Source organism: Gossypium hirsutum, chromosome D07 (genome assembly GCF_007990345.1).
Source record: "Gossypium hirsutum isolate 1008001.06 chromosome D07, Gossypium_hirsutum_v2.1, whole genome shotgun sequence".
In the NCBI taxonomy this organism is placed as follows: Eukaryota; Viridiplantae; Streptophyta; class Magnoliopsida; order Malvales; family Malvaceae; genus Gossypium; species Gossypium hirsutum.
Genome location: NC_053443.1, coordinates 57,940,787 through 57,964,125, shown reverse-complemented (window position 1 = coordinate 57,964,125; position 23,339 = coordinate 57,940,787). Strand labels below are relative to the sequence as shown.

Genomic DNA, 23,339 nt, shown 5'->3' with positions numbered 1-23,339 from the left:
CAACATAAACGATAAGGATGCAGCATTTACCCTCTTCCGAGTGCTTGTAGAACATGGTGTGGTCTGCCTGTCCTTGAATGTAATTTCTGCTAGTCATAGCTTTTGCAAATCGGCTGAACCACGCTCGTGGAGACTGTTTCAGCCCATACAAGGACTTCTTCAACTTACACATTTGGTCCTTGTTTTCTTCAAACCCTGGTGGGAAATCCATATACACCTCCTCATTTAATTCCCCGTTGAGAAAAGCATTTTTTACATCTAATTGAGTCAAGTGCCAATCAAGGTTGGCAGCAAGAGATAGCAGGACCCGAACGGTGTTTAGCTTGGCAACCGGTGCAAACGTCTCATTGTAGTCGAGACCATAAGTTTGGGTGAATCCCTTAGCCACAAGTCGAGCTTTGTATCGGTCAATACGGCCATCGGGTTTAAATTTCGTAGTGAAAATCCATTTGCACCCTACGGTTTTTTTCCCTTTAGGCAGATCCGAGACTTCCCATGTTTCATTGTTTTTGAGGGCCTTCATTTCTTCCATCACGGCTTGTCTCCACTCAGCTAATTCAAGAGCCTCTTCTATATTTTTTGGAATTTTTACAGAATCAACATTAGTCACAAAAGCTTTGTAAGACTTAGATAAATTTCCATAGGATACAAACCGAGAAATAGGATGTTGAGTGCAGCTCCTTGTACCCTTTCGAACTACAATTGGAAGATAGATGGATGGTGACGGAGGTGGGACTTCTGCTTCAGAACAGTCCTCGGTTGGAGATGTAATTGGCACTGCTGTATCAGTTTCAGGAGAACGATTCCGTCGGGAGTAAACCTGTATTTGCTGTTTTTCTTGACCAAGTGGCTGTTGTACTTCGGTGGAGGTATTGTCATTGGGAAGGACGGTGTTAAATTCTTGCTGTATAGGGGAAACAACTAAATCTGGGATAGTAGTAGTAGGATCAGGCGGTATAATGAGGAGAGTATTAAGGGTCTCATCTTCATTAAAAATCTCCCCCTGAAGATGAGATGCTGCAAAGTATGGTTCATTTTCAAAGAAGGTAACATCTCGAGAGACAAACATTCGGTGCAATGTTGGTGAGTAACACTTATAGCCTTTTTGTGTAGGGGAATATCCAATGAAGATACAGGTGTGGGCTCGAGGATCAAGTTTGGATTGATTTGGTTGATGGTTATGGACAAAAGCTTTACAGCCGAATATTTTGGCTGGAAGATTAGGGACATGAAATAGAGGGAAGGCCTTTAAAAGAGTATTTAGAGGTGTTTGGAAATTGAGGATCTTTGATGGCATTCGATTTATGAGATAGCAGGCAGTAAGGACAGCTTCTCCCCACAAGTATTTTGGAACATTCATAGTGAACATTATGGCTCGAGCCACATCAAGAAGATGACGATTTTTCCTCTCAGAGATCCCGTTTTGTTGAGGAGTGTCAGGACACGAGCTTTGGTGTATAATGCCTTGGTCAGAAAGGTATGGACTTAAGACAGAGTTGAAGTATTCTCTCCCATTGTCAGTACGGAGGGTATGTATGGTAGAGTTGAATTGGGTTCGAACCATTGAGTGAAAATTTTGGAATACTTTGGGTGTTTCAGATTTTTCTTTGAGTAGATAGACCCAACAGACCCTAGTATGATCATCAATGAATGTTATAAACCATCTAGCCCCTGTAATATTTTTCACTCGGCTGGCTCCCCATAGGTCACTATGGATTAACGAAAAAGGTTGGGACTGAATATGTGGTTTTAATGGGTATGGCACACGAGTATGTTTAGATAATTGGCAAATTTCACACTTCAAGGAATTAATACTTTTATTTCGAAATAACAGCGGAAGATGTTTTTTCAAATACACAAAGTTTGGATGTCCTAACCTACGGTGCCATAACATAATAGTGTCCTCTTTTGCAGTGGATAGAGCCAATCCCCCTTGTGTACTGTTTTTATTCCAAATATATAGTCCATCATCAACTTTAGCAGTGCCAATCATCCTCCCCGATTTCTGTTCCTGTATCACACAACCAATTGCAGAAAATTCAGCAAGAACTTTTTCATCCTTAGTAAGTTTACTAATTGAAAGTAAATTACAGGACAAGTTTGGAACATATAGGACTTTATCGAGAGAAAAATTCTCTGTCATTTGTACTTCTCCTATTCCAGCCACAGGTGAGTAAGAACCGTCAGCTATGCGGATTCGGGATTTGTTATGACAAGGAGTGTAGGTGTGAAACAACGTGGAGTCACCTGTCATGTGATCAGAGGCGCCCGAATCGAGTATCCAAGGAGATTGATTATTAGATTCAAAAGCAATGTTGAGGGCAGTACCTTGAGTTGCTAGAGATCCATGAGTAGTGGGAGTACCAAGTATCTTATGGAGAGTCTCAAGCTGTGTTTTGGTTAAGCGAACATCAAGAACATCATCAGCAGTAGTGGAGGATAACATGGCAGTCTTATTATCCTTCTGTTTTTTTTCAGAATAGCCATGGAATTTGAAGCATTTTTCTTTTGTATGACCAACACGATTGCAGTGACTACACCATGGTCTTGTTGATCCAGAATCATTTCCAGCACGTTTTTGTGGCTGTGGACCTTTGGAGATGAGAGCAGAGGTTTCAGTAGGACGATTAGAAATTGGAGTCATAGGTTTAGGTTCCTTTGAATCTCCCATCATGACAAGACGACGCTTTTCTTCTCTTCTAACTTCTGCAAATGCTTCACCGATCGTTGGGAAGAGGTGATCTACCCAGAATTCGGCCACGGACCTCATCTAACTCACGGTTCAGTCCTGCTAAAAACTCATAAAGACGTTCATTGTTGAGATGGACCATAAACCTGTTGTGTTCTAAGCCTTCACCCCAATCTGCCTCATAATACATATCCAGTTCTTGCCACAAAATTTTCAAATTGTTATAGTAGTGAGTTACCTCGAGTGTTCCTTGTCGGATGTCCTTTAACTTAAGCTTGATTTCAAATACTTGGGAGGCGTTTCCAAGATCTGAGTAGTTTTCTTTGACTGCATCCCACATGTCTTTTGCAGTTTTGAAAAAAAGATAGGTGCGGCTTATATGGCCTTCCATCGAATTGATTAGCCAAGCCATTACAATTGAATTGTTGAGTTCCCAAGTGGCATAAGTAGGATCAGCCATGGTTGGTCGTGGGATTTCTCCATTGATGTACCCTAATTTGCCACGACCACGAATCACCATAAGAACCGATTGAGACCATTGCAAGAAGTTCTTCCCATTTAGCCGATGATTGGTGATTATAAGGGAGGAATTAATTTCACCTTGAGTGATTCCCTGATTGATATTCTGAGTTATTTGTGATGTCTCAGTTTCAGAGAAATTCTCATTGATATCACCCATTGGAGGACTAAACCACAGAAATTTTTAGTAAGGGAATTTAGAGAAAAAATTAGGATCGAATGAATCCTATAGCCCTGATGCCATGTAAAAACACTCAGAGGAAAAATTCTGTTATATTGCTACTGCTTTAGTTTACAGCTTTATAAAGAGAAAAATAATCATTTTAAAGGAAATAAATCCTAATCCCTAAGAATCAGTAATTGATATCCTAATTTCCTAAGAATCAGTAACTGAGATTAGTTTCTATTTACAAGAGATCACAACAGATTTCTATCATTAATTATAGGGATTCCAATACCATCAGATTTCTATCCTTAATTATAGGGATTCCAACACTTCCAATATATTTTCATTCAGTTTGCTGAAAAGCTAGAACCGGACAACACAGTTGAGAATGATGGAAAACAAATTCTAGAGAAGGAAGACACCAACAATAATCAGATTCCAATTGAAGAGGTAAGAAAATTATACAACTCTCTAATCTTTCAACTTCAAACTTATAATATACTTCCGAACTACTTCCATTAATAGACATGGAACAAATAACCATTATTGGCAAACACATGCGTACAATGCAAAACAGCACAACCAGAAGTCTTATGCCACATCAAAAGGTTATCCACTAAACAGTGAAAAAGTAATACAGCCGAGTGAATTCTGATCAAAATCAGAAAAGGCCAAAAACAGAGTTCATTAATAAGAGAGGTGCCATGAGGCAACTGATGCCGGCTAGGAAACCTCAAGATAACTTGGATTTCAAAGAATAAAAAATTCCGTTCATGAACTTAGCACAAAGATGGCTCATGACCTGTTGGAATTTGTTTTATAATATAGCCCGTGATCGTCCAGAAATTATCATGTTTATGTTGAAATTTTGTTTACCGCACAGGTGTGTAAAGGATCAGAAACTGCAGCTTCAGGTACAGCAAAAGAAGAGATAACTCCAATTGAAGTCAAAGAAGAACTTGTCTGTAGCTCTTCATCTGAGCTCGAGCAGTCCAAGATGGATACTGAAGAAGCCGCCACAGTAAAAGAATATATCAGTACTGCTGTGTTGGACTGCACATCACAAGCAGCAGAAACGGAAGAAACAAACTTAAAAGAAGCTAAAGCTGAACCAGAAGAGGAAAAGAATGAAATAAATAATGTTGTTGATGGTGAAGATGATGAGATTGGTTTAGAAAGCGCAGACATTAATGTAAAATCCGAAGAATTGTGTGTGACAAGTGAGGACATCGAGACTCCCCGAGAAGAAGATAGAATGCAGGATAAAATTCCAAATGCAGGAAGTGAAAATCAAATGGAAATGACCATTGAGGAGATTCCAATGAAAGAGGTATCGGGAGATGATGTTAAGGAAGGTTCTACTATGCCTTCAGAAGAAAATGATGCAACTCTCATTGAAGGGAAGAAAATAGTTGATAAAACTTCAGAAGAAGATCAAGCTCTATACAAACCCCCTGAAAATGTTGTGGATGCAAAAGTTGTACAGGAGACAGATGAGGAGCTGGCTATAACAAAGGGATCAGACGAAATGAGAAAGGACGTTGAATCCATTGTTCCAATGCCTGAAGTAAAAACTAGTGAAGTAGAAAATATTGGTTTCATACAGAAGAATCAGGAGGAAAATTCCCACAAGGACGAAATCCAGGAGGAGAGCTTCAAGCAAAAGAATGAACCCGAAGAGGAGAACCATGCGTGTCCTTTGGATGCAGTTTCTGAGGATGTCAATACTGCCATCTGTGCCAAAACTGCAGAAACAAGCACAAGCATCGAAGAAGCAACATCAGTCAAAGACCATGACGAGAGATCTGAGGGAGAAATAAGGGAAGACTCACCAACTGACCACCTACAAACTAAAGCAAGTTACATTAATGAAACTGTGGAAGTTGAGATTTCAAACGAGAAGGCTGATGATTTACATGTTATTGATTCATATGTTGGACAACTAGTGGACAATGAGCACGAAAAGCAGTATGAGCTCCTCAGTGTTCAACCAGTGGAAAATGAAGCTTTAGAACACAAAGAAGAGAGTATACTGCAGCAGCCGGAGAACTGCAGTGCACAGGAACCTGAACCAAAGGATGCCATGGAGAACTTAAAACATGAAGAAACCAAAGAGGTGTAAATTTAGGGCATGAATGAATACTAACTCAGTTTAAAAAACAATTTTAAAACAATTTTAATCTCTTTCAGATATTATCATTGTAATTATTAATAAAAGTACACCTTATTCTTCATGCAGGTTCATGAAGGTCCAATGTCGATCATGAAGAAAGAATGTGCTATCATCGATGACTCACTGAAAGCTACAGAAGAAAATGAAAATGAAGCCACACCTGAAGTAGAGGTGACATTCATGTTACTTCTAAAATTTTGCAAAGACTAGTTCTTAAGATCTTTTTTTTGTTTGTTTTGAAAGTCTTAAGATCAAGTTGAAAGCTGAAAACCTCCATGTTTCACCAATCTTTTGATACTAATTTTGTTCAGGTCTGTGAAAATCTGGAACCAGACAACACAGTAGCGAATGCCGAAAAACAAATTCTAGAGGAGGAAGACAACAAGAAGGATCAGACAACACTAATGACTGAGACGAAGAAAGAAAAAGCTAAGGAAGAGAATACTGCAGCAGTGGCGTCGATAACAGTGGTAAGTAGATTGTATGAATCACTAACATCTTAACTTTTCCACTTATTCAATGTTTTTGAATTCAATCTTCCATCAACTTATATATTCAATGTTTTACAGACGAGCTACACAATCATTGAGGAAACAGAGTCCATAGAGGAAACAGCAAAGCCAAATAATGGTTCTAGTCTGTATGATATTGTACAGGAGTCAAAAGAAGAAATAACACCAATAGAAGTGAAAGAAGACTGGGCTCGTAGTTCGGAGTTTGAGCTCAAGGAGTCCAAAAATGACACCGAAGAAGAAATCTCAGCATCATATCCAGCAGAAACAGAAGAAACAAACATAAAGGAAGCTGAAGCTGATGCTGAAGCTGAAGCTGATGCTGAAGCTGAAAGAGAAAAGAGAAATAACGAAATATATAATGTTGTTGTCATCGAAGAGAACAGCTCAGCAAGAACGGAACATGAAGAGAGTGGTGTATGCAGTGCTGAAATTGATGTGAAATCAGGGGACTCGTACGTAACACACGAGAAGGACATGGAGATTCCCGAAGAAGAAGATGCAGTGCAGGATAAAGTTCCATATGCAGGAAGTGAAGATCAATTGGAGATGACCACCAAGGAGATTCCCTTGAAAGAAACATTAGGAGATGAAGTGAAGGAATATGAGGCAACATTCTCTGAAGAAAGGAAAATAACTGACGAAACTTCAGACAAAGATCAGGATCAGCGTGAGCACTCAGAAACTCCTATGCCACAAATAATGGATGAGAAATTAATGCAAATTGAAGATAATCCGCTAGTAGATGTCCCTAAAGCTGAGTCTAAAGATATGGGAAATGAAAGTGGACAAGTAGTTGAGGAACAGTTGGCCGAGGAATCTAATCTAGAGATCACTGATGTCTCTACCGTTGAAGAACATAGAGAATTTGAGAATCAAACCAATGCTTGCGAAGCAAAAGCACTGCCAGTTCAAAATCCGTCAGATGTAAGACTGGATAGATCAAAAATTGAAGATGGAAAGCCATTGGATGAAGCTGTGGATTTGGAAGCAACCTTGGGTACTCACAAGGATGATGAGAAGGCTACCGAAGAAGAGAAATTAGCTAAGAACATAGAGAAACCGGAAAGCTTGAAGGAAGATACTGAAATAGAAAAAGAAAATCAGATTCCTGAGATGGTTATCATGACTTATAATGCAAAGGTTAGTGAATACTTATTCTGCTCTTTTTCTTGTTAAAAAACAAAATGAATAATTACACTTTTCACTTTCAAAATGAATAGATATTCAAACAAATTTTCGGATGTTATATTGTTAAACATTTTATCTATGTTATGCGCAGGTGGAAGACTACAGTTCTGTCGCAACTGAATGTTTCATGGAAGCAGAGTCCAAAGAGCAGATAGTTGCAGAAAACTTGGAGGTCAAAGAACATTCAACCAATGATGGAGAAGCATCCCACATCACCAAAGAATTAGAAGAAATGAGACAGGCTGAAGAGTCCGGAGATCCTGTAAGTCTGCGTAGCAAAGATCGAGAAGCAGAAGAGAAAACTGAGGAGATTATTGATGACTCGAAACCGTGTCATGAGGAGAGTTGTATTGAAGCTGTAAAAGAAGTAACAGCAGAGACGAGCTTGAACGACGCCGACAAGATTGTAAATGCTTCAAATATCAGCTCAGCTGAGACGACTGTAGGAAATATTAAGAGTGATGCTCAAGAGACAGAAGTGGAGATTGTGCAGCTTGAAGAGATATCCTCTGAATCGGATCCTGATATCCGAACTAATGAAAATGATGAAGTGCAAAAGCAGAACCTAAATATGGAAACTGTGGACAAGGATGAAGCTGAGGTAATCAAAAGAGTTCCTATCATGAATACTAACTCAATTTCAATCTATTTGCTAAAATCTGAAACGTCCATGTTTAACCAATCTATGAATATATTTTCATTCAGGTCGCTGAAAAGCTAGAACCGGACAACACAGTTGAGAATGATGGAAAACAAATTCTAAAGGAGGAAGACACCAACAATAATCAGATTACAATTGAAGAGGTAAGAAAATTATTTAACTCTCCAATCTTCAAACTTCAATCTTATAATATACTTCCGAACTACTTCCATTAATAGACCTGGAACAAACAACCATTATTATTGGCAAACACATGCGTACAATGCAAAACAGTACAATCAGAAGTGATAGGCTATCCATTACACAGTGTAAAAATATAGAGCTGAGTGAATTCTGATCAAAACCACAAAAGATAAGGCCAAAAACAGAGATCCTTAATAAGAGAGGTGTCATGAGGCAACTGATGCTAGCTAGCAAACCTCACGATAACTTGGATTTCAAAGAATAAAATGTTCAGTTCATGAACTTAGCACAAAGATGACCCATGGCCTATTGGAATTTGTCTTATAAGTCCATAACCATCCAGAACTTTGTCAGAGTTATATTGAAATTTTGTATATCCTGCAGGTTTGTAGAGGATCAGAAACTACAGCTTCAGGTACAGCGGAAAAAGAAATAACTATAATCGATTTCAAAGAAGAACTTGTCTGCAGCTCTTCATTTGAGCTCGAGGAGTCCAAAATGGATACTGAAGAAGAAACAGCAGTAAACAAACACATCGATACTGCTGATTTCGATTGTACATCACAAGCAGCAGAAACGGCAGAAACAAACTTAAAGGAAGCTAAAGCTGAACCAGAAGAAGAGGAAATTAATGAAATAAATAATGTTGTTGATGGTGAAGATGAAGGGATTGGTTTAGAAAGTGCAGACATTGATGTAAAATCAGTAGAATCATACGTGACAAGTGAGAAGGACATCGAGATTTCCCGAAAAGAAGATGGAGTGCAGGATAAATTTCCAAACACAGGAAGTGAAAATCAAATGGAAATGACCTCCGAGGAGATTCTATTGAAAGAGGTATTAGGAGATGATGTTAAGGAACATTCTACTATGCCTTTGGAAAAATATGATACGACTCTCATTGAAGAGAGGAAAATAGCCGAGGACACTTCAGAAGAAGATCAAGATCCTCACAGGCACTCAGAAAACATTGCGGCGGACGTGAGAGTCATACAGGTGACAGACAAGGAGCTGGCCATAACAAAGGGATTGTCTGAAATGAGAAAGGACGAGGAATCCATTGTTCCAATGCCTGAAGTAAAAACTAGTGAAGTAGAAAATATTGTTGTCGTACAGAAGAATCAAGAGGAAAATTCCCACAAGGACGAAATCCAGGAGAGCTTCAAGCAAAAGAATGAACCCGAAAAGGAGAACCATATGTGTCCTTTAGATGCAGTTTCTGAGGATGTCAATACTGCCATCTGTGCCGAAACTGCAGAAACAAACACAAGCATCGCAGAAGCAACATCAGTCAAAGACCATGACGAGAGATCCGAGGGAGAAACTAGGGAAGACTCACCAACTGACCACCTACAGCCTAAAGCAAGTCAGAGTAATGAAACCGTGGAAGTTGAGATTTCAAACGAGAATGCTGATGATTTACATGTTACTGACTCGTTCGTTGGACAACTAATGGACAATGAGCACGAAAAGCAGAACAAGTTCTCCAATGTTGAACCAGTGGAAAATGAAGCTTTAGAACACAAAGAAGAGAGTATACTGCAGGAGTCAGAGAACAGAAGTGCACTACCGAAGGATGCCATGGAGAACGTAGAAGATAACTTAAATCAGGAAGAAACCAAAGAGGTCTAAATTTAGGGCATGAATGAATACTAACTCAGTTTAAAACCTTTTTTTAAAACAATTTTAATCTCTTTCAGAGATCATCATTGTAATTATTAATTAAAGTACACCTTATTCTTCATGCAGGTTCATGAAGGCCCAACATTGATCGTGAAGGAAGAATGTGCTATCATCAATGACTCACTGAAAGCTACAGAAGAAAATGAAAATGAAGCCACACCTGAAGTAGAGGTGAAATTCATGTTACTTCTAAAACTTTGAAGAGCCTAGTTCTCAAAATAAAGTTTTTTTTTTCTTTGGAAGTCGTAAGATCAAGTTGGAAGCTGAAAACCTTCACGTTTCACCAATCTCCCAATATTATTTTTTGTTCAGGTCTCTGAAAATCTGGAACCAGACGGCACCATTGAGAATACAGAAAAACAAATTTTAGAGGAGGAAGATAACAAGAAAGATCAGACATCACTAATGACGGATACGATGAAAGAAAAAGGTGAAGAAGAGAAGAATGCAGCAGTGGTCTCGATAACAGAGGTAAGTAGATAGTATGACTCACTAACATCTTAACTTTTCCACTTATTCAATGTTTCTGAACTCAATCTTCCATCAATATAAATATCCAATTGTTTTAAAGGCTAGTAGCTAAATCATCTAGGAAACAGCGTCCATAGAGGAAACAGCAAAGCCAAATAATGATTCTAGTCTGTTTGATATTATACAGGAGTCAAAACAAGAAACAACACCAATAGAAGTGAAAGAAGACCATGTCTGTAGTTTGTCGCTTGAGCTCAAGGAGTCCAAAAAGGACATTGAAGAAGAAACCTCAGCATCATGTGTAGCAGAAACAGAAGAAACAAACATAAAGGAAACTGAAGCTCATGCTGAAGTCGAAAAGGGAAAGAACGAAATAAATAATGTTGTTGTCGTCAAAGAGAACAGCTTAGCAAGAAGTGAACATGAAGAGAGTGGTGTATGCAGTGCTGAAATTGATGTGAAATCAGGGGACTCTCACCTAACACACGAGAAGGACATGGAGAAAGAAGAAGATGCAATGCAGGATAAAGTTCCAAATGCGGGAAGTGAAGATCAAATGGAGATGACCACCAAGGAGATTCCCTTGAAAGAAATATTAGGAGATGAAGTGAAGGAATATGAGGCCACACTCATTGAAGAAAGGAAAATAACTGATGAAACTTCAGAAAAAGATCAGGGTTCCTGTGAGCACTCAGAAACTCCTGTGCCACAAATAACGGATGAAAAATCAATTCAAAATGAAGATAGCCCGTTAGTAGATGTCCCTAAAGCTAAGCCTGAAGATACAGGAAATGAGAGTGGACATGAAGTCGAGGAACAGTTGGCGGGGAAATCTAATCTAGAGGTCACCGATGTCTCTAGTGGTGAAGAACATAGAGAACTAGAGAATCAAACCCATGCATGCGAAGCGGAAACACTGCCAGTTGAAAATTCATCAGATGTAGGACTGGAAAGATCAAAATTTGAAGATGGAAAGCCATTGGATGGAGCCATGGATTTGGAAGCAACCTTGGGTACTAGCAAGGATGACAAAAAGGCTACAGGAGAAGAGAATTTTGCTAAGAACATAGAAAAACCGGAAAGCTTGAAGGAAGAGACTGAAATGGAAAAAGAAAATCAGATTCCTGAGATGGTTATCACGAATTATAGTGCAAAGGTTAGTGAACAATTATTCTACTCTTTTCACTCTTTTTCTTCTTAATAAACAAAATCAAGTAATTATATGAAAATCAGTATCAAACGTTAGTGAATAAGTACACTTTTCACTTAAAAATGAATAGTTACTCAAATAACATTTTTGATGTCATATTGTTAAACTTTTTAACTACCTTATGCACAGGTGGATGACTGCAGTTCAGTCCTAACTGAATGTGTCACGGAAGCCGAGACCAAAGAGCAGATAGTCGCAGAAAACTTGCAGGTTGAAGAATATTTAACCAGTGATGGGGAAGCATCCCACATCACCAAAGAATTCGAGGAAATGAGACAGGATGAGGAGTCCAGAGATCCTGTAAGTCTGCATAGCGAAGATCGAGAAGCAGAAGAGAAAACTGAGGAGATAATTGATGACTCAAACTTGTGTTATAATGAGAGTCGTATTGGAGCAGTAACAGAAGTAAGAGAAGAAACGGTGGACAACCTAACCCAGGACCATGAGCTTGTAGAGACAAAGAGTGAAGCCTCCAAAATTTCAAAAGCTGAGCTACTGGGGGAAATAGATCATATGGGTTCCCCTAATACTGTTTTAGAAGTAAAACTTGAGGAGCAATTTCAAACTTCTTATTGCTCATTTCTTTCTGAGACTGAAGCAAGTCCTGTTGAAAAGATCAAAGAAGAGATGCAGAAGGATGATGAAATAAAACAAGAATGTCGAGGAGGTTCATCTGAAACAAAGACAATAGAAGAGGTATGCTTGTCAAATGAACAAACAGAAGCAGTCTCAGAAGAAGAAACTATTGCTGACCAGGCTCCTCTAACTGATGGACCAGTGGAGCAAATTCAAACTACATCTTCAACATTACCTTCTGAGGAAAGTGAGCATGGAACCAGAGCCATCAGTGAGGCGATAGAATATGGAAAAACAAAGGGAGAAGTACCCACTAAGCTAGATGTTCTTACAGGAGGTGTAGTAACTGGTGAGCAGACTCTCTCAGGAAATAAACCAGAGGAGGGCACTACAAGCACTCCATTGGTTTTTGAGGAAGACAATGAAGAAAATATATGCATAGAAGAAGAGAAAATATATGAAGCAGACATGATTCCAGACAAGATTTCAGAAGATCTTTCAGTTGCAGATACAACGGCAGAGATATGCCTGGAAAAAGAAGAATTTCTCAAGCTTGATGATGGTAAAAATGATGACACTGAAAAAGAAGATGAGAAAACAAACGAAGGGGAACTCATAAGAAACGAGATTCAAGAAGATGCTAAGGAGGCAAAGACAGCATTAAAGATATGCTCACAAACCGAAAGGTCTGTCAAACCAGAAGCTGTTGCAGAAGATGAAATGGCAGTCAGTGAGACTCTCACTAAGAAGACATCAGATGAACAGATTCAGAATCCAACCTCTGCCCTGCCTTCAAAGGAAGAGGAATGTGAAAGAACTATAACAGATGAGATGATAGGAAGTGTGAAAACACAAGATTATAATGAAGAAGATGCATCCTTGCAGAAGGACCGGCTTCAAGAGGATGAAGCTCTTGCAGTAGATGACAATGCTTCTTCGGAAGTGATCCAGACAGAAAAACACAAAGATCTTCCGAATCCTGCTGACATATTGCCAACAGATCACCTTCATCTTACAACCTCTATGCTGCCATCTGAGGTCCAAGGAGATGAAAGGAAGGAAACAGAACTGGAAGAAGATGAGAATCCCGACAAGATTCCAGAACAAACAAGGGAGATTGAGGAAGCTTCCGATTTCAATACGGAGATACATGAAAAGGCTTCCGAAAATGAGTTACTAAATGAAACAGAGGATGCTGCAATCCACGAGAAACTTGTCAAAGCAAGAACTGAGACAGGGGAAATCATATTGAATGAAGTTTCAACAGAAAAGGTAAGCACTACTAAACTTTTCTTCATCTTACTCGTTTTTTGCTTTTTGATATCTGTAGTGAAGCTTTAATCTATAACAGGTCATCTTGGAAGCTCAAAAGACCGGTGAAAATGAGAATCCAATAGAAGATAAAACTGTTGAGGATCCAGTCCAAGCTTCAGATGCCAGGATTGAAACCGCAACAGCAACAGAAGAGGTTAGACAGCATTGAATCCTCCTTCCATGCTTTTCATAATATTTTATGCAAATGTAACCGTAACAGATTGTGCAACAGTCTAGTTAATTTTATGAATCTGTGTGAGTGACAAAAGGAATTTCAGGTTTTAGTATAGAACACAGTTAACTCATTGAAGAACCTCATAAAATCAAATTATTGAAAGAAGACAAAAACCAAAACTTTATAAGTGTCTAACCTTGTCCAGATGTTCATATCACCATTCAATTGTTTCTCTTCATTTTAGTGGATTTCTCAAGCCCTCGGCTAACTTATTAATTTCATACAGAATGTTGAGCTAGCACTAGCAGGTTCTGAAGAAAAGCCCGAATCTGACTCAGAACCAGTGGCTGAAGACCGAAGCAAGGAACCAATCCCTGAAGACACCAAGAGCCAAGATGGCGAAACCAACACTGATGCCCAAAATAAAGACAGTGTTAACAAACTTAAGGATGAAGACAGTGTTAACAAAGACAAAAACACAAAAAAGGTTGTGTCTGAAGAGGTAAAGAACACTTATAAATATTTTGCCTATATGACTTTTTAAGGAGATTTATTTCTGTTGATTGACAAAAGTTAACTTTAGCAGGCTGATGGTAGTGAAGATACTAAAGAACAGGTCATGGAGGAAGAAAGTAGCACAAATGAACCTGAAGCCATGTTGGAAGGTGAAACAATTATTAGTGAGGTTATATCCAAGGAATTGGAGGAGCATGGAGCTGTTATAGAAGAACAGAAAATAAAAGCAGAATCATTTGAAGATGAAGAAAGCTCACAATCAAAGAGCACAAAAGAGCTTCAAGGTGCCTTGGAAGATAGAGCAGCTGCAGTTCATATTGTTCCAGGTGAGACATCAACAGATAACCTTCATTCTATAACCTCTACATTGCCTTCTGAGGTCAAAGAAAACGAAACAATGGAAACAGAACTGAAAGAAGATGAAAGTACAGAGAATATTCAAGAACAAACAAGAGAGATAGAGGAAGTCTCAAATTTCAACAAGGAGACATGTAAAAGGGCTTCTGACAATGAATTACTCACTGAAACAGAAGATGCTGCCAACGAAAAGAAAATTGTCATGGCAAGAGATGAGACAGAGGGTGAAGAACATCAATGCGAGAAAACAATTGAAGGAAATGAAATCACGGAGGATAAAGATTTGGACAAAGAGGTAGGCAAAACTAACTCAAAACCTTAACAATTTCACGTACTTCTTTGCAATTAAAATTTATTATTGTGAAAACTATTAAATGAGAGAGCAAATTGACAGGTTATGGAGAACAAGGAAGTTACTGAAATATCTTATTCAACTTCCCATTTGGAAGAGATGATCAAAGATGGCTCTGGAGAAGAGCTAAAGGATAAACTGGTTGAAGACAAGAAATATGAAGAGGTCAGGAAATGAAAACCAAACTTCGTTCATCTTACATATTCTTTCTTTTCAATATCTGTACTGAAGCTTTGTCCTTAACAGCTCATTGCGGAAACTCAAAAGACCAGTGGAAGCGAGATAATTGAAGACCAGATCAAAGATAAAACTGTTCAGGATCCAGGCCAAGCTTCAGTTGTCAAGATTGAAACCACATCGGTAACAGAAGAGGTTAGCCTACCATTGAATCCTCCTTTCAAACCTTTCATAATGTTTTACGCAGATAGGAAGTATAAGTGTGCAACTTTCTAGTCGATTCCATGAATCGGTTCATATTACAAAAGAGATTCCAGGTTTTAGTACAAAAATGTGATAAATCATTGAAGGACGTCATGAAATCAAATCATTGAAGAAGACAACAACCAAAATTATATATATACACCATAATGGAAAATAAAGTTGTATATAATGTCTAACCTTGTCCAAATGTTCATATCACCTCAACTGTTTCTCTTTAGTTAAGTAGCTGGGTTTCTTCAGCCCTCAACTAATGTATCAATTTCAAACAGAATGTAGCAATAGCAGGTTTTGGAGAAAAATCAAAATCTGAAACAGAAGCAGTGGCTGAAGAACAAAGTAAGGATACAATCCCTGAACACACCAAAAGCCTAGATGATGAAACCAGCATTGGTGTTCAGAATCAAGAAACTGAAGAACAGATAAAAGAGGAACTGAAAGACAAACTGGAAGATGAAGACAGCATCAGCGGTGAACAAAACACGAACGTGGTTACGAAGGCTGTAATTTTGTCTGAAGAGGTAAAGAACACTTCTGAATATTCTGCTTACATGATTATTAAAGGAGATTTCTTTGTTATACTGAAAAATATTCATTTTTGGCAGGTTGATAAGGAAGTTGAGAAAGTTGATGGTATTAAAGAGATTAAAGAACATGTCATGGAGGAAGAAAGTAGCACAAATGAACTTCATCCGGTATCAAAAGGAGACGAAGCAACTAATGAGGTTAGATAAGTGATTCACAATTAATACTTATACTCAAATAGCTCTTTTGATATGCCAAATTCTCAAACATCTTAACTACGTACTGACAGGTCAAAGACTACAGTGCCGTCTCAACTGAATGTATTAAGGTAGCTGCGTCCAAAGAGCAGATAAAAGCAGAGGTTGAAGAAAATTCGACCAATGACAAAGAAGGATCCGACCTTACGAAAGAAATAGAAGAAAGGAGACAGGACGAAGATTCCAGAGACCCTATAAAGGAGCACGGTGAAGACAGAGAAGAAGAAAAAATCGAGGAGATTATTGATGACTCAAAATTTTGTCATGAAGAAAGTCCTATTGAAGCTGTGACAGAAGTAATAGCAGGGACAAGCTTAAACAACACTGAGGTGAATGAGGAGCTTGTAAATACAGCAAATATCAGTTCAGTCAAGATGAGTTTAGAAACCATTGAAAGTGATTCTAATCAAGAGACCAAAGAAATAGAGAAGGTGCAGCTTGAAGAAACATCCTCCAACTTGGCACCAGAAGCCCCAACTAACAACAATGATGAAGCAGAGATTACTGAGAGAGATCTCAAGGCATTTTACATGCCCAAAGATCAGATTGTTGAAGCCGAGAATGGCCTAAGTGTGGAAAAGTTGGAAGAAGTAACTGGTGAGCAGATTCTTGAGACTAAAATACCAAAGGAGGGGACCACAAGCTTTCCATTGGTTTCTAAGGAGGAGGAAGAAAATGTAAGCTCGGTTAAGAAGATAGAAGAAGATAAATTAAGTGAAGCAGACACTTCAGAGAAGATCTCAGAAGATCCTTTTGATGCAAAGGAATTAGCAGAGACATGTTCAGAAAAAGAAGCAATCCAGGAGCTTGACGATGCTAAGAACGATGAAACTGCCACTACTCAATGTCCCCAAGTGGAGGAATCAAGTGAGCAATCTTTGCCTTCAGAATTGACTGTCGAGAACCTAAAGTGTGGAGCTGAGGCCAATGAAAAAGAGGAAGAAAAGGTGAAGGAAGTGGAAATTCTTGAAAAGGAAAGACCTCAGGAACCTGAAGCTGTTATGGATCAAGAAACCATTATAGTTCAGGCTTCAATAACAGAAGAATCACAAGAGATTGAAGCAAACGAAGAGAAAAGGAAAGAAGCCAAAAAGCTTGACGATGGGAACCGTGAAGACTCGTCAGCTGGAGAAACAGAAAAGCTAAATGAGCTTCAATTAGTTACTAGAGAAGAAATTGCTTCTGGTCAGTCTTCCTCAGAATTGACTGAAGAGAACCTAAAGCATGGAGCTGAGGCCAATGAAGAAGAGGGGGAAAAGGTGAAGGAAGTGGAACTTCTCGAAAAGGAAGGACCTCAGGAGCCTAAAGCTGTTATAGATCAAGAAACCATTATTGCTCAGGCTTCATTAACAGAGGAATCACAAGAGATTGAAGCAAACAAAGAAAAAAGGAAAGAAACCGAAAAGCTTCACGATGGGAACCATGAAGACTCATCAGCTGGAGTAACAGAAGAGCTAAATGAGCTTCAGTTAGTTACAAAAAAAGAAATTGCTTCTGGTCAGTCTTCCTCAGAGAAGCAACTTTCTATTTCAGCCACTGCTATAACTAGTGAAATGCTAGAGCATGAAACAAAGGAGAAAGAAGATGAGAAAACAAACGATAGGCAAATCATAAAAGATGGGACTGAAGAAGATGCTTCAGATGCAAGGACAACAGCAGAGATATGCTCACAAAAGGACAGCTCTCTCAAGCTAGAAGCTTTTGCAGAAGACGAAGCAACTGCTGGTACAGCTGAGAAGATAGAAAGTGAGAAAAAAGGCGAAGCAGAATTCTCACAAGATAATGGAGAAGATGTGATCTTACAGAAGGAACTGCTTCAGGAAGATGAAGCTCTTGCAGCAGAAAATAATAATTCGTCGCAGACTATTCCAACGGAGAAACCTGAGGAGAAGATTCTCAATCCTGTTGTCACATTGCCATCAGAGGAGCATGAGCACGAAACCATCAATGAAGTTGACAAGCCTGAAGAAGAGAATATGAAGGAAGAAGAAACAAAAATTGGAGAAATTGATGGAGTAAAGACAGTGGAAGAGATAAGCACAGAAAAGGATGAGATAAAGGAGGCCAAACCCGTGTTGGAAGCTGAAAATGATCACCTTCATATCACAACATCTGCACTGCCTTCTGAGGTCCAAGGAGATGAAATGAATGACATGGAATCGAAAGATGAGAGTCCCGAGAAGATTCAAGAAAAAACGGGAGAGGTTGAGGAAGCCTCAAATTTCAAAGCAAATACATGCGAAAAGGCTTTAGACAATGAATTACTCACTGAAATAGAAGATGCTGCAATCAAAGAGAATCTTGCCAAAGCAAGGGATGGGTCAGGGAGTGAAGTAAACCAGTGTGAGAAAACAAATGAAGGAAATGAAATCCCACTGAATGAAGTTTCGGTAGAACAGGTAACCAATACTAGCTCAAAAATCATAAATTTTTCATCTATTTTCTATGTATTCTCGTTTCTATTATTATCTAGATGACTATTAACTAAGGGTCAAACTTGACAGGTCACAAAGAACAAGAAACTTACTGAAACAACTTATTCAACTTCTTGTTCGGAAGATCTGATTACAGATGGCTCTGGGGAAGATGAGGTAAAGGAAAACCCGACTGAAGGCAAGACATATGGAGAGGTAAGGAAACAGAAACTATAACTTTGTTCATCTTCCATTTTTTTTCTCTTATATATACATATTGAATATTTAATCTATAACAGCTCGTTCAGGAAGCTCAAAAGACCAGTGAAATTGAGATAATTGAAAACCAGATTAAAGATAAAACTTTTGAGGATCCAAGCCATGCTTCAATTTCCAGGATTGAAACTATAACAGTAACAGAAGAGGTCAGACTACTTTCAACCCTCCTTTCAAAGTTAGCGTAATATTTTATGCAAATGTAAATGTAATAGAGACTGCAACAGACTTGTTGAATTCACGTTCCAATGACAAACTGGATTCAGATTTTAGTATAGAACATGGTTAACTCAATGAAGAACCTCGTCAAATCAAATTATCAATAGAAAACAAAAACCAAAACTTCATATGTATACGATAATGGAAAAACATAGTTGTATAGTATGTCTAATCTTGTTCGTTTGTTCATATCAGTTATCACCATTCAATTGCTTCTCTTCATTTAAGTAGCAGATTTCTCAAGCCCTCGACTAATGCATTAATTTCGAACAGAATGTTGAGCCAGCACTAGCAGGTTTTGAAGAAAAGCCCAAATCTGACTCGGAACCCGTGGCTGAAGACCAAAGTAATGAAACAATCCCTGAAGACACCAAGAGCCAAGATGATGAAACCAGTCAAGAAACCAAGGAACATATTACAGAGGAACTGAAACACAAACTGAAGGATGAAGACTATATTAACAGAGAAGAAAATGAAAACGAGGTTACCAAGGTTGTCGTTTTGTCTGAAAAGGTAAAGAGCTTGTAGAGATATTTTGTCTTCATGTTTATTCAAGGTGCATTTCAGTTACATTATCATTGTTGGCAGGTTGATAAGGAAGTCGAGAAAGCTGATGGTAGTGAAGCCATCAAAGAACATGTCATGGAGGAAGAAAGTAGTACAAATGAACTTCCTCCAGTATCAAGAGGAGATGAAGCAAATAAGGTCATCTCAGTAATTCTTAATAAATAGTTATATACTTCTATTAAAATAGTTCTTTTTATGTGTCAAAATCTCAAACATTTTAACTATGTGTTAACAGGCAAAAGACTACAATTCAGTCTCAACTGAATGTATCAAGGAAGCTGAGTCCAGAGAGCACATAGAAGCAGAACAAACAGAGGTTGAAAGAAAATCAACCCATGACAAAGAAGGATCCCACATTATAGAAGAATTAGAAGAAAGGAGACAGGGTGAAGAGTCCACAGATCCTGCAAAAGTGTCCAGTGAAGATAGAGAAGCAGAAGAAAAAGCTGATATTATCGACGACTTGAAACTCTGCCATGAAGAGAGTCATATTGAAGTTGTGACAGACTTAAGAGCACAGACGAGCTTAAACGATGCTGTGAAGGAGGAGCTCATAAATACATTGAATATCAGCTCATTCAAGATGGGTCTAGAAACCATTAAAGGTGGTGCCAATCAAGAGACTAAAGAAGTAGAGATGGGGCAGCTTGAAGATATATCCTCCGACTTGGCACTTGAAATCCCACTTAATGACAACAATGAAGTGGAGGTAATCAAAAGAGATGCTGATGCACTTTACATGCACAAAGATCAGGTTGCTGAACCTGAGAAAGGCCCAACAGCAGAACTGGAAGCCAATAAAACTGAAGACACTGAAGAGAAACCGGATGAGCAACTTCAAAGTTCTGCTTGCACATTGCTTTCTGAGGGTGAAAATATCAGAATTGCAAACCCGATTGAGAATATTGAAGAAGAGATCCAGAAGGATGCTGAAATAAAACATGAGAGCCGAGAAGATTCTTCTGACACAAAGAGAATAGAAGAGGTATGCTTGCCAAATAAAGAACAAGGAGAGCTTAAAGCAGTAGACACAATTGCTGATAAGGGTCTTCCTAATGAGGAACCAGAGGAGAAAATTCAAACTATATTTTCAACATTGGCTTCCAAGGAAAGCGAACATGGAACTGGAGCCATAAATGAGGAGATAGAATATGGCAAAACAAAGGAAGAAATACCCACAAAGCTAGATGCTGTTGCAGGAGATGAAATAACTGGTGAGCAGACTCTTGAGACTAATAAACCAGAGGAGAAGACTACAAGCTCTCCATTAGTTTCGGAGGAGGAAGAAAATGTGAGCAAAGCTGAAAAGACAGAAGAAGAGAAAATAAATGAAGCAGACATGAGTCTGGACAAGATTTCAGAAGATCCTTCTGATGCAAAGAAAAAAGCTGAGACATGCTTAGAAAAACAAGAGTTTCAGGAGCTTAATGATGCAACAAAGGATGAAACTGCTGCTGCTCAAGCTCTTCAAATGGAGGAATCAAATGAACAATCTTTGTATTTAGAATTCCCTGTTCAGAACCCAAAGCATGAAGCTGATGCCAGCAAAGAAGAAGAAAAGGTGAAGCAACCTGAAATGCTTGAAAAGGAAGGACCTGGTGAGCCTGAAACTAAGGAGACAGAAGATGAGAAAACGAGCGAAGGGGAAATCATAAAAATCAAGACAGAAGAAGATGCTTCTGATGCACAGATTACAGTAGAGATAAGCTCACAAAAGCAAAGGTCCATTGGGCTAGAAGCTGTCAAAGAAGATGAAATGACTGCTGGTACAGCCGAGAAGATAGAAAGTAAGAAAATGGAGGAAGCAAAATTCCTACAACGTGATACTAGAGATGATGTGACCTTGCAAAAGGAACAGCTTAAGGAGGATGAAGCTCTTGCAGTAGATGATAGTGCTACTTCTCAGACTACCGCAACAGAGAAACCCGAGGAGCAAATTTCAAATTTGGTTGCCACATTGCAATCTGAGGAGTATAAGCACAAAACTGTCAATGAAGTTGACAATACCGAAGAGGATGATATGAAGGAAAAAGAAACAAAAAATGGACACATTGATGGAGTAAAGAAAGAGGAAAAGATAAGCCAGGAAAAGGACAAGATAAAGGAAGCCGAAGCCATTTTGAGAGGTGAAACTAACCACCTTCATATCACAACCTCTGTATTGCCTTCTGAGGTCCAACGAGATGAAACGAATAAAACAGAATTTAAAGAAGATGAGGGTCACGAGAAGATTCCGGAACTAAAAGGAGAGGTTGAAGAAGCTATGAATTTCAAAAGGGAGATACATGAAAAGGCTTTTGACAATGAACTACTCAACGAAGAAACAAAAGATGCTGCAATCAAAGAGAATATTGTCAAAGCAAGAGATGGGACAGGCGGTGAAGAAAATCAGTGTGAGCAAAGAAATGAAGGAAATGAAATCATACTGAATGAAGTTTCAAAAGAAGAGGTAAGCAATACTAGATCAAAACCTTAATAATTGCATGTATTTCTTATTCATTCTCCTTTCTATTATTGTCTTCTATAACCAATAACTGAGTGGCCAAAATCAACAGGTTGCATCTTATTCGACTTCCCATTCAGAAGGGCCGATCAAAGATGAGGCAAGAGAAAATGTGGGTAAGGATGAACCGATTGAAGACAATACATTTGAAGAGGTCAGGAAACCGAAACTAAACTTTGTTCACCATATTCGCTCATGTTTTTTAGTATCTAAATTGAACCTTTGATCTATAACAGCTCATTGTGGAAGCTCAAAAGACCAGTGAGAATGAGATAATCGAAAAGCAGATAAAAAATGCAGTTGTTGAGGATCGAAGCCAAGCTTCAGCTGTCGGGATTGAGACCACAACAGTATGAGCCCTCCTTTCGAACTTTGCCTAATATTTTATGCAAATGAAACTCTAGTTGGAAACAGAACAGTTTTGTTTGACTTCATGAATCTAAGCAGCTCTTCATTCATCTTTTATCAGGAATCAAGCTCCAAAATATCCATTGCAGAAGGCAATCAAATACTCAATGATATTCAGCTGACTGATGAAACAACAAAGACAGCATCTGATAAGCAGATTCCAAGGGAATTTGATCACATTGAGAACTTGGAGATAACAAGTTTGGTCATCGAGGAATATGTTCGGATAGATTTGCAGGACAGAGTTGATCCGCAAAAGGCTGAAATCGAAGATGTCAAAGAGATCTATTCAGGAGGAGTAGAACATGCTGGAGAAAAAACAGCAAATAATTCAAGTGAAGAAATAATCAAGGAGTCTGTATCCATGGAAGATTTGACTAAGATATCATCATCTGACCATGTCGAAAGCTTCACGAAAGGAACTTCACAATTGACTCGAGACATGATTGAGAGAGAAGCAAAAGATGAAACTGATGCTTCCCGATTTCTTCTTGTGGACAAACAAGAGAATAAATATCCAGCTCCAGTAGATGCAGGAGAAGAAAAAGAACAGATGGAAGTGGAAACTCGAGATAAAGATTCTTCAGATACGAAGATTGGAGACAATATATGCTCGGAGAAGGAAGAAAAAAAGGAGCTAAAATCTGTTGTGGAGGAAAAATCTATAGTTATCCAACCTCCACAAACAAAGGTTAGATCCAATTTAAACCTTAATAATTTCGTGCACTCTTCACTCGTTCCATTTTCTCTCTTCTTTTTGTTTTGCTCTTACACTTTATATATGAACTCAACAACTGCTAACAATGGGAGCGATCATGACAGATCAATGAGGACCTGGTTTCTCATTTTGAAGATGGCAGCAAAGAAGATGAACATACTGGAGACAAAACAAAAGAAACCTTCGAAGTCCCAACATATGAAATTCAAAACGAAAAGGTCAGTTCTCGAAATGCTCATCTATAATCCTTTGGTTCTTTTCTTGCC

General features: G+C 38.6%; 2 protein-coding genes across 8 annotated transcripts in view; one reads left to right on the top strand and one right to left on the bottom strand.

Moving 5' to 3' along the window:
* LOC107926439 (titin) overlaps window positions 1-23,339 on the top strand; it is a 34,820-nt gene that overhangs the window by 10,340 nt on the left and 1,141 nt on the right. For 2 of the 7 annotated variants that reach the window (XM_041098035.1, XM_041098030.1), the window contains 29 exons: window positions 3,726-3,824; window positions 4,258-5,490; window positions 5,614-5,718; window positions 5,859-6,017; window positions 6,117-7,202; window positions 7,342-7,851; window positions 7,956-8,054; window positions 8,479-9,720; window positions 9,844-9,948; window positions 10,090-10,248; window positions 10,436-11,404; window positions 11,588-13,306; window positions 13,386-13,502; window positions 13,810-14,025; window positions 14,107-14,691; window positions 14,791-14,913; window positions 14,995-15,120; window positions 15,459-15,707; window positions 15,792-15,911; window positions 16,001-18,367; window positions 18,473-18,598; window positions 18,682-18,807; window positions 19,151-19,390; window positions 19,466-19,582; window positions 19,680-21,893; window positions 22,000-22,101; window positions 22,184-22,297; window positions 22,417-23,046; window positions 23,178-23,291. In XM_041098035.1, the coding sequence (XP_040953969.1) occupies window positions 3,726-3,824; window positions 4,258-5,490; window positions 5,614-5,718; window positions 5,859-6,017; window positions 6,117-7,202; window positions 7,342-7,851; window positions 7,956-8,054; window positions 8,479-9,720; window positions 9,844-9,948; window positions 10,090-10,248; window positions 10,436-11,404; window positions 11,588-13,306; window positions 13,386-13,502; window positions 13,810-14,025; window positions 14,107-14,691; window positions 14,791-14,913; window positions 14,995-15,120; window positions 15,459-15,707; window positions 15,792-15,911; window positions 16,001-18,367; window positions 18,473-18,598; window positions 18,682-18,807; window positions 19,151-19,390; window positions 19,466-19,582; window positions 19,680-21,893; window positions 22,000-22,101; window positions 22,184-22,297; window positions 22,417-23,046; window positions 23,178-23,291 (15,171 nt within the window). The remainder of the gene's footprint in view (window positions 1-3,725; window positions 3,825-4,257; window positions 5,491-5,613; window positions 5,719-5,858; window positions 6,018-6,116; window positions 7,203-7,341; window positions 7,852-7,955; window positions 8,055-8,478; window positions 9,721-9,843; window positions 9,949-10,089; window positions 10,249-10,435; window positions 11,405-11,587; window positions 13,307-13,385; window positions 13,503-13,809; window positions 14,026-14,106; window positions 14,692-14,790; window positions 14,914-14,994; window positions 15,121-15,458; window positions 15,708-15,791; window positions 15,912-16,000; window positions 18,368-18,472; window positions 18,599-18,681; window positions 18,808-19,150; window positions 19,391-19,465; window positions 19,583-19,679; window positions 21,894-21,999; window positions 22,102-22,183; window positions 22,298-22,416; window positions 23,047-23,177; window positions 23,292-23,339) is intronic. The other 5 variants (XM_041098034.1, XM_041098033.1, XM_041098031.1 and 2 more) reach the window with 5 other exon arrangements.
* Window positions 1,800-3,719, bottom strand: LOC121219596 (uncharacterized). Its single transcript, XM_041098037.1, has 2 exons — window positions 2,329-3,719; window positions 1,800-2,011 (listed from the first exon to the last, which is right to left on the bottom strand). Exons 1-2 carry the CDS (start codon window positions 2,768-2,770, stop codon window positions 1,977-1,979), a joined length of 477 nt encoding a protein of 158 aa, XP_040953971.1. The 5' UTR covers window positions 2,771-3,719; the 3' UTR covers window positions 1,800-1,976.

Bases quoted from the DNA above. Each gene is read 5' to 3' on its own strand.
- LOC121219596 (XM_041098037.1), bottom strand. From the start codon at position 2,770: ATGAGGTCCGTGGCCGAATTCTGGGTAGATCACCTCTTCCCAACGATC. The intron at 2,012-2,328 runs GTACTGCCCTCA...TGTGTGATACAG, and splicing joins TGGATCTCTAGCAACTCAAG to GAACAGAAATCGGGGAGGAT.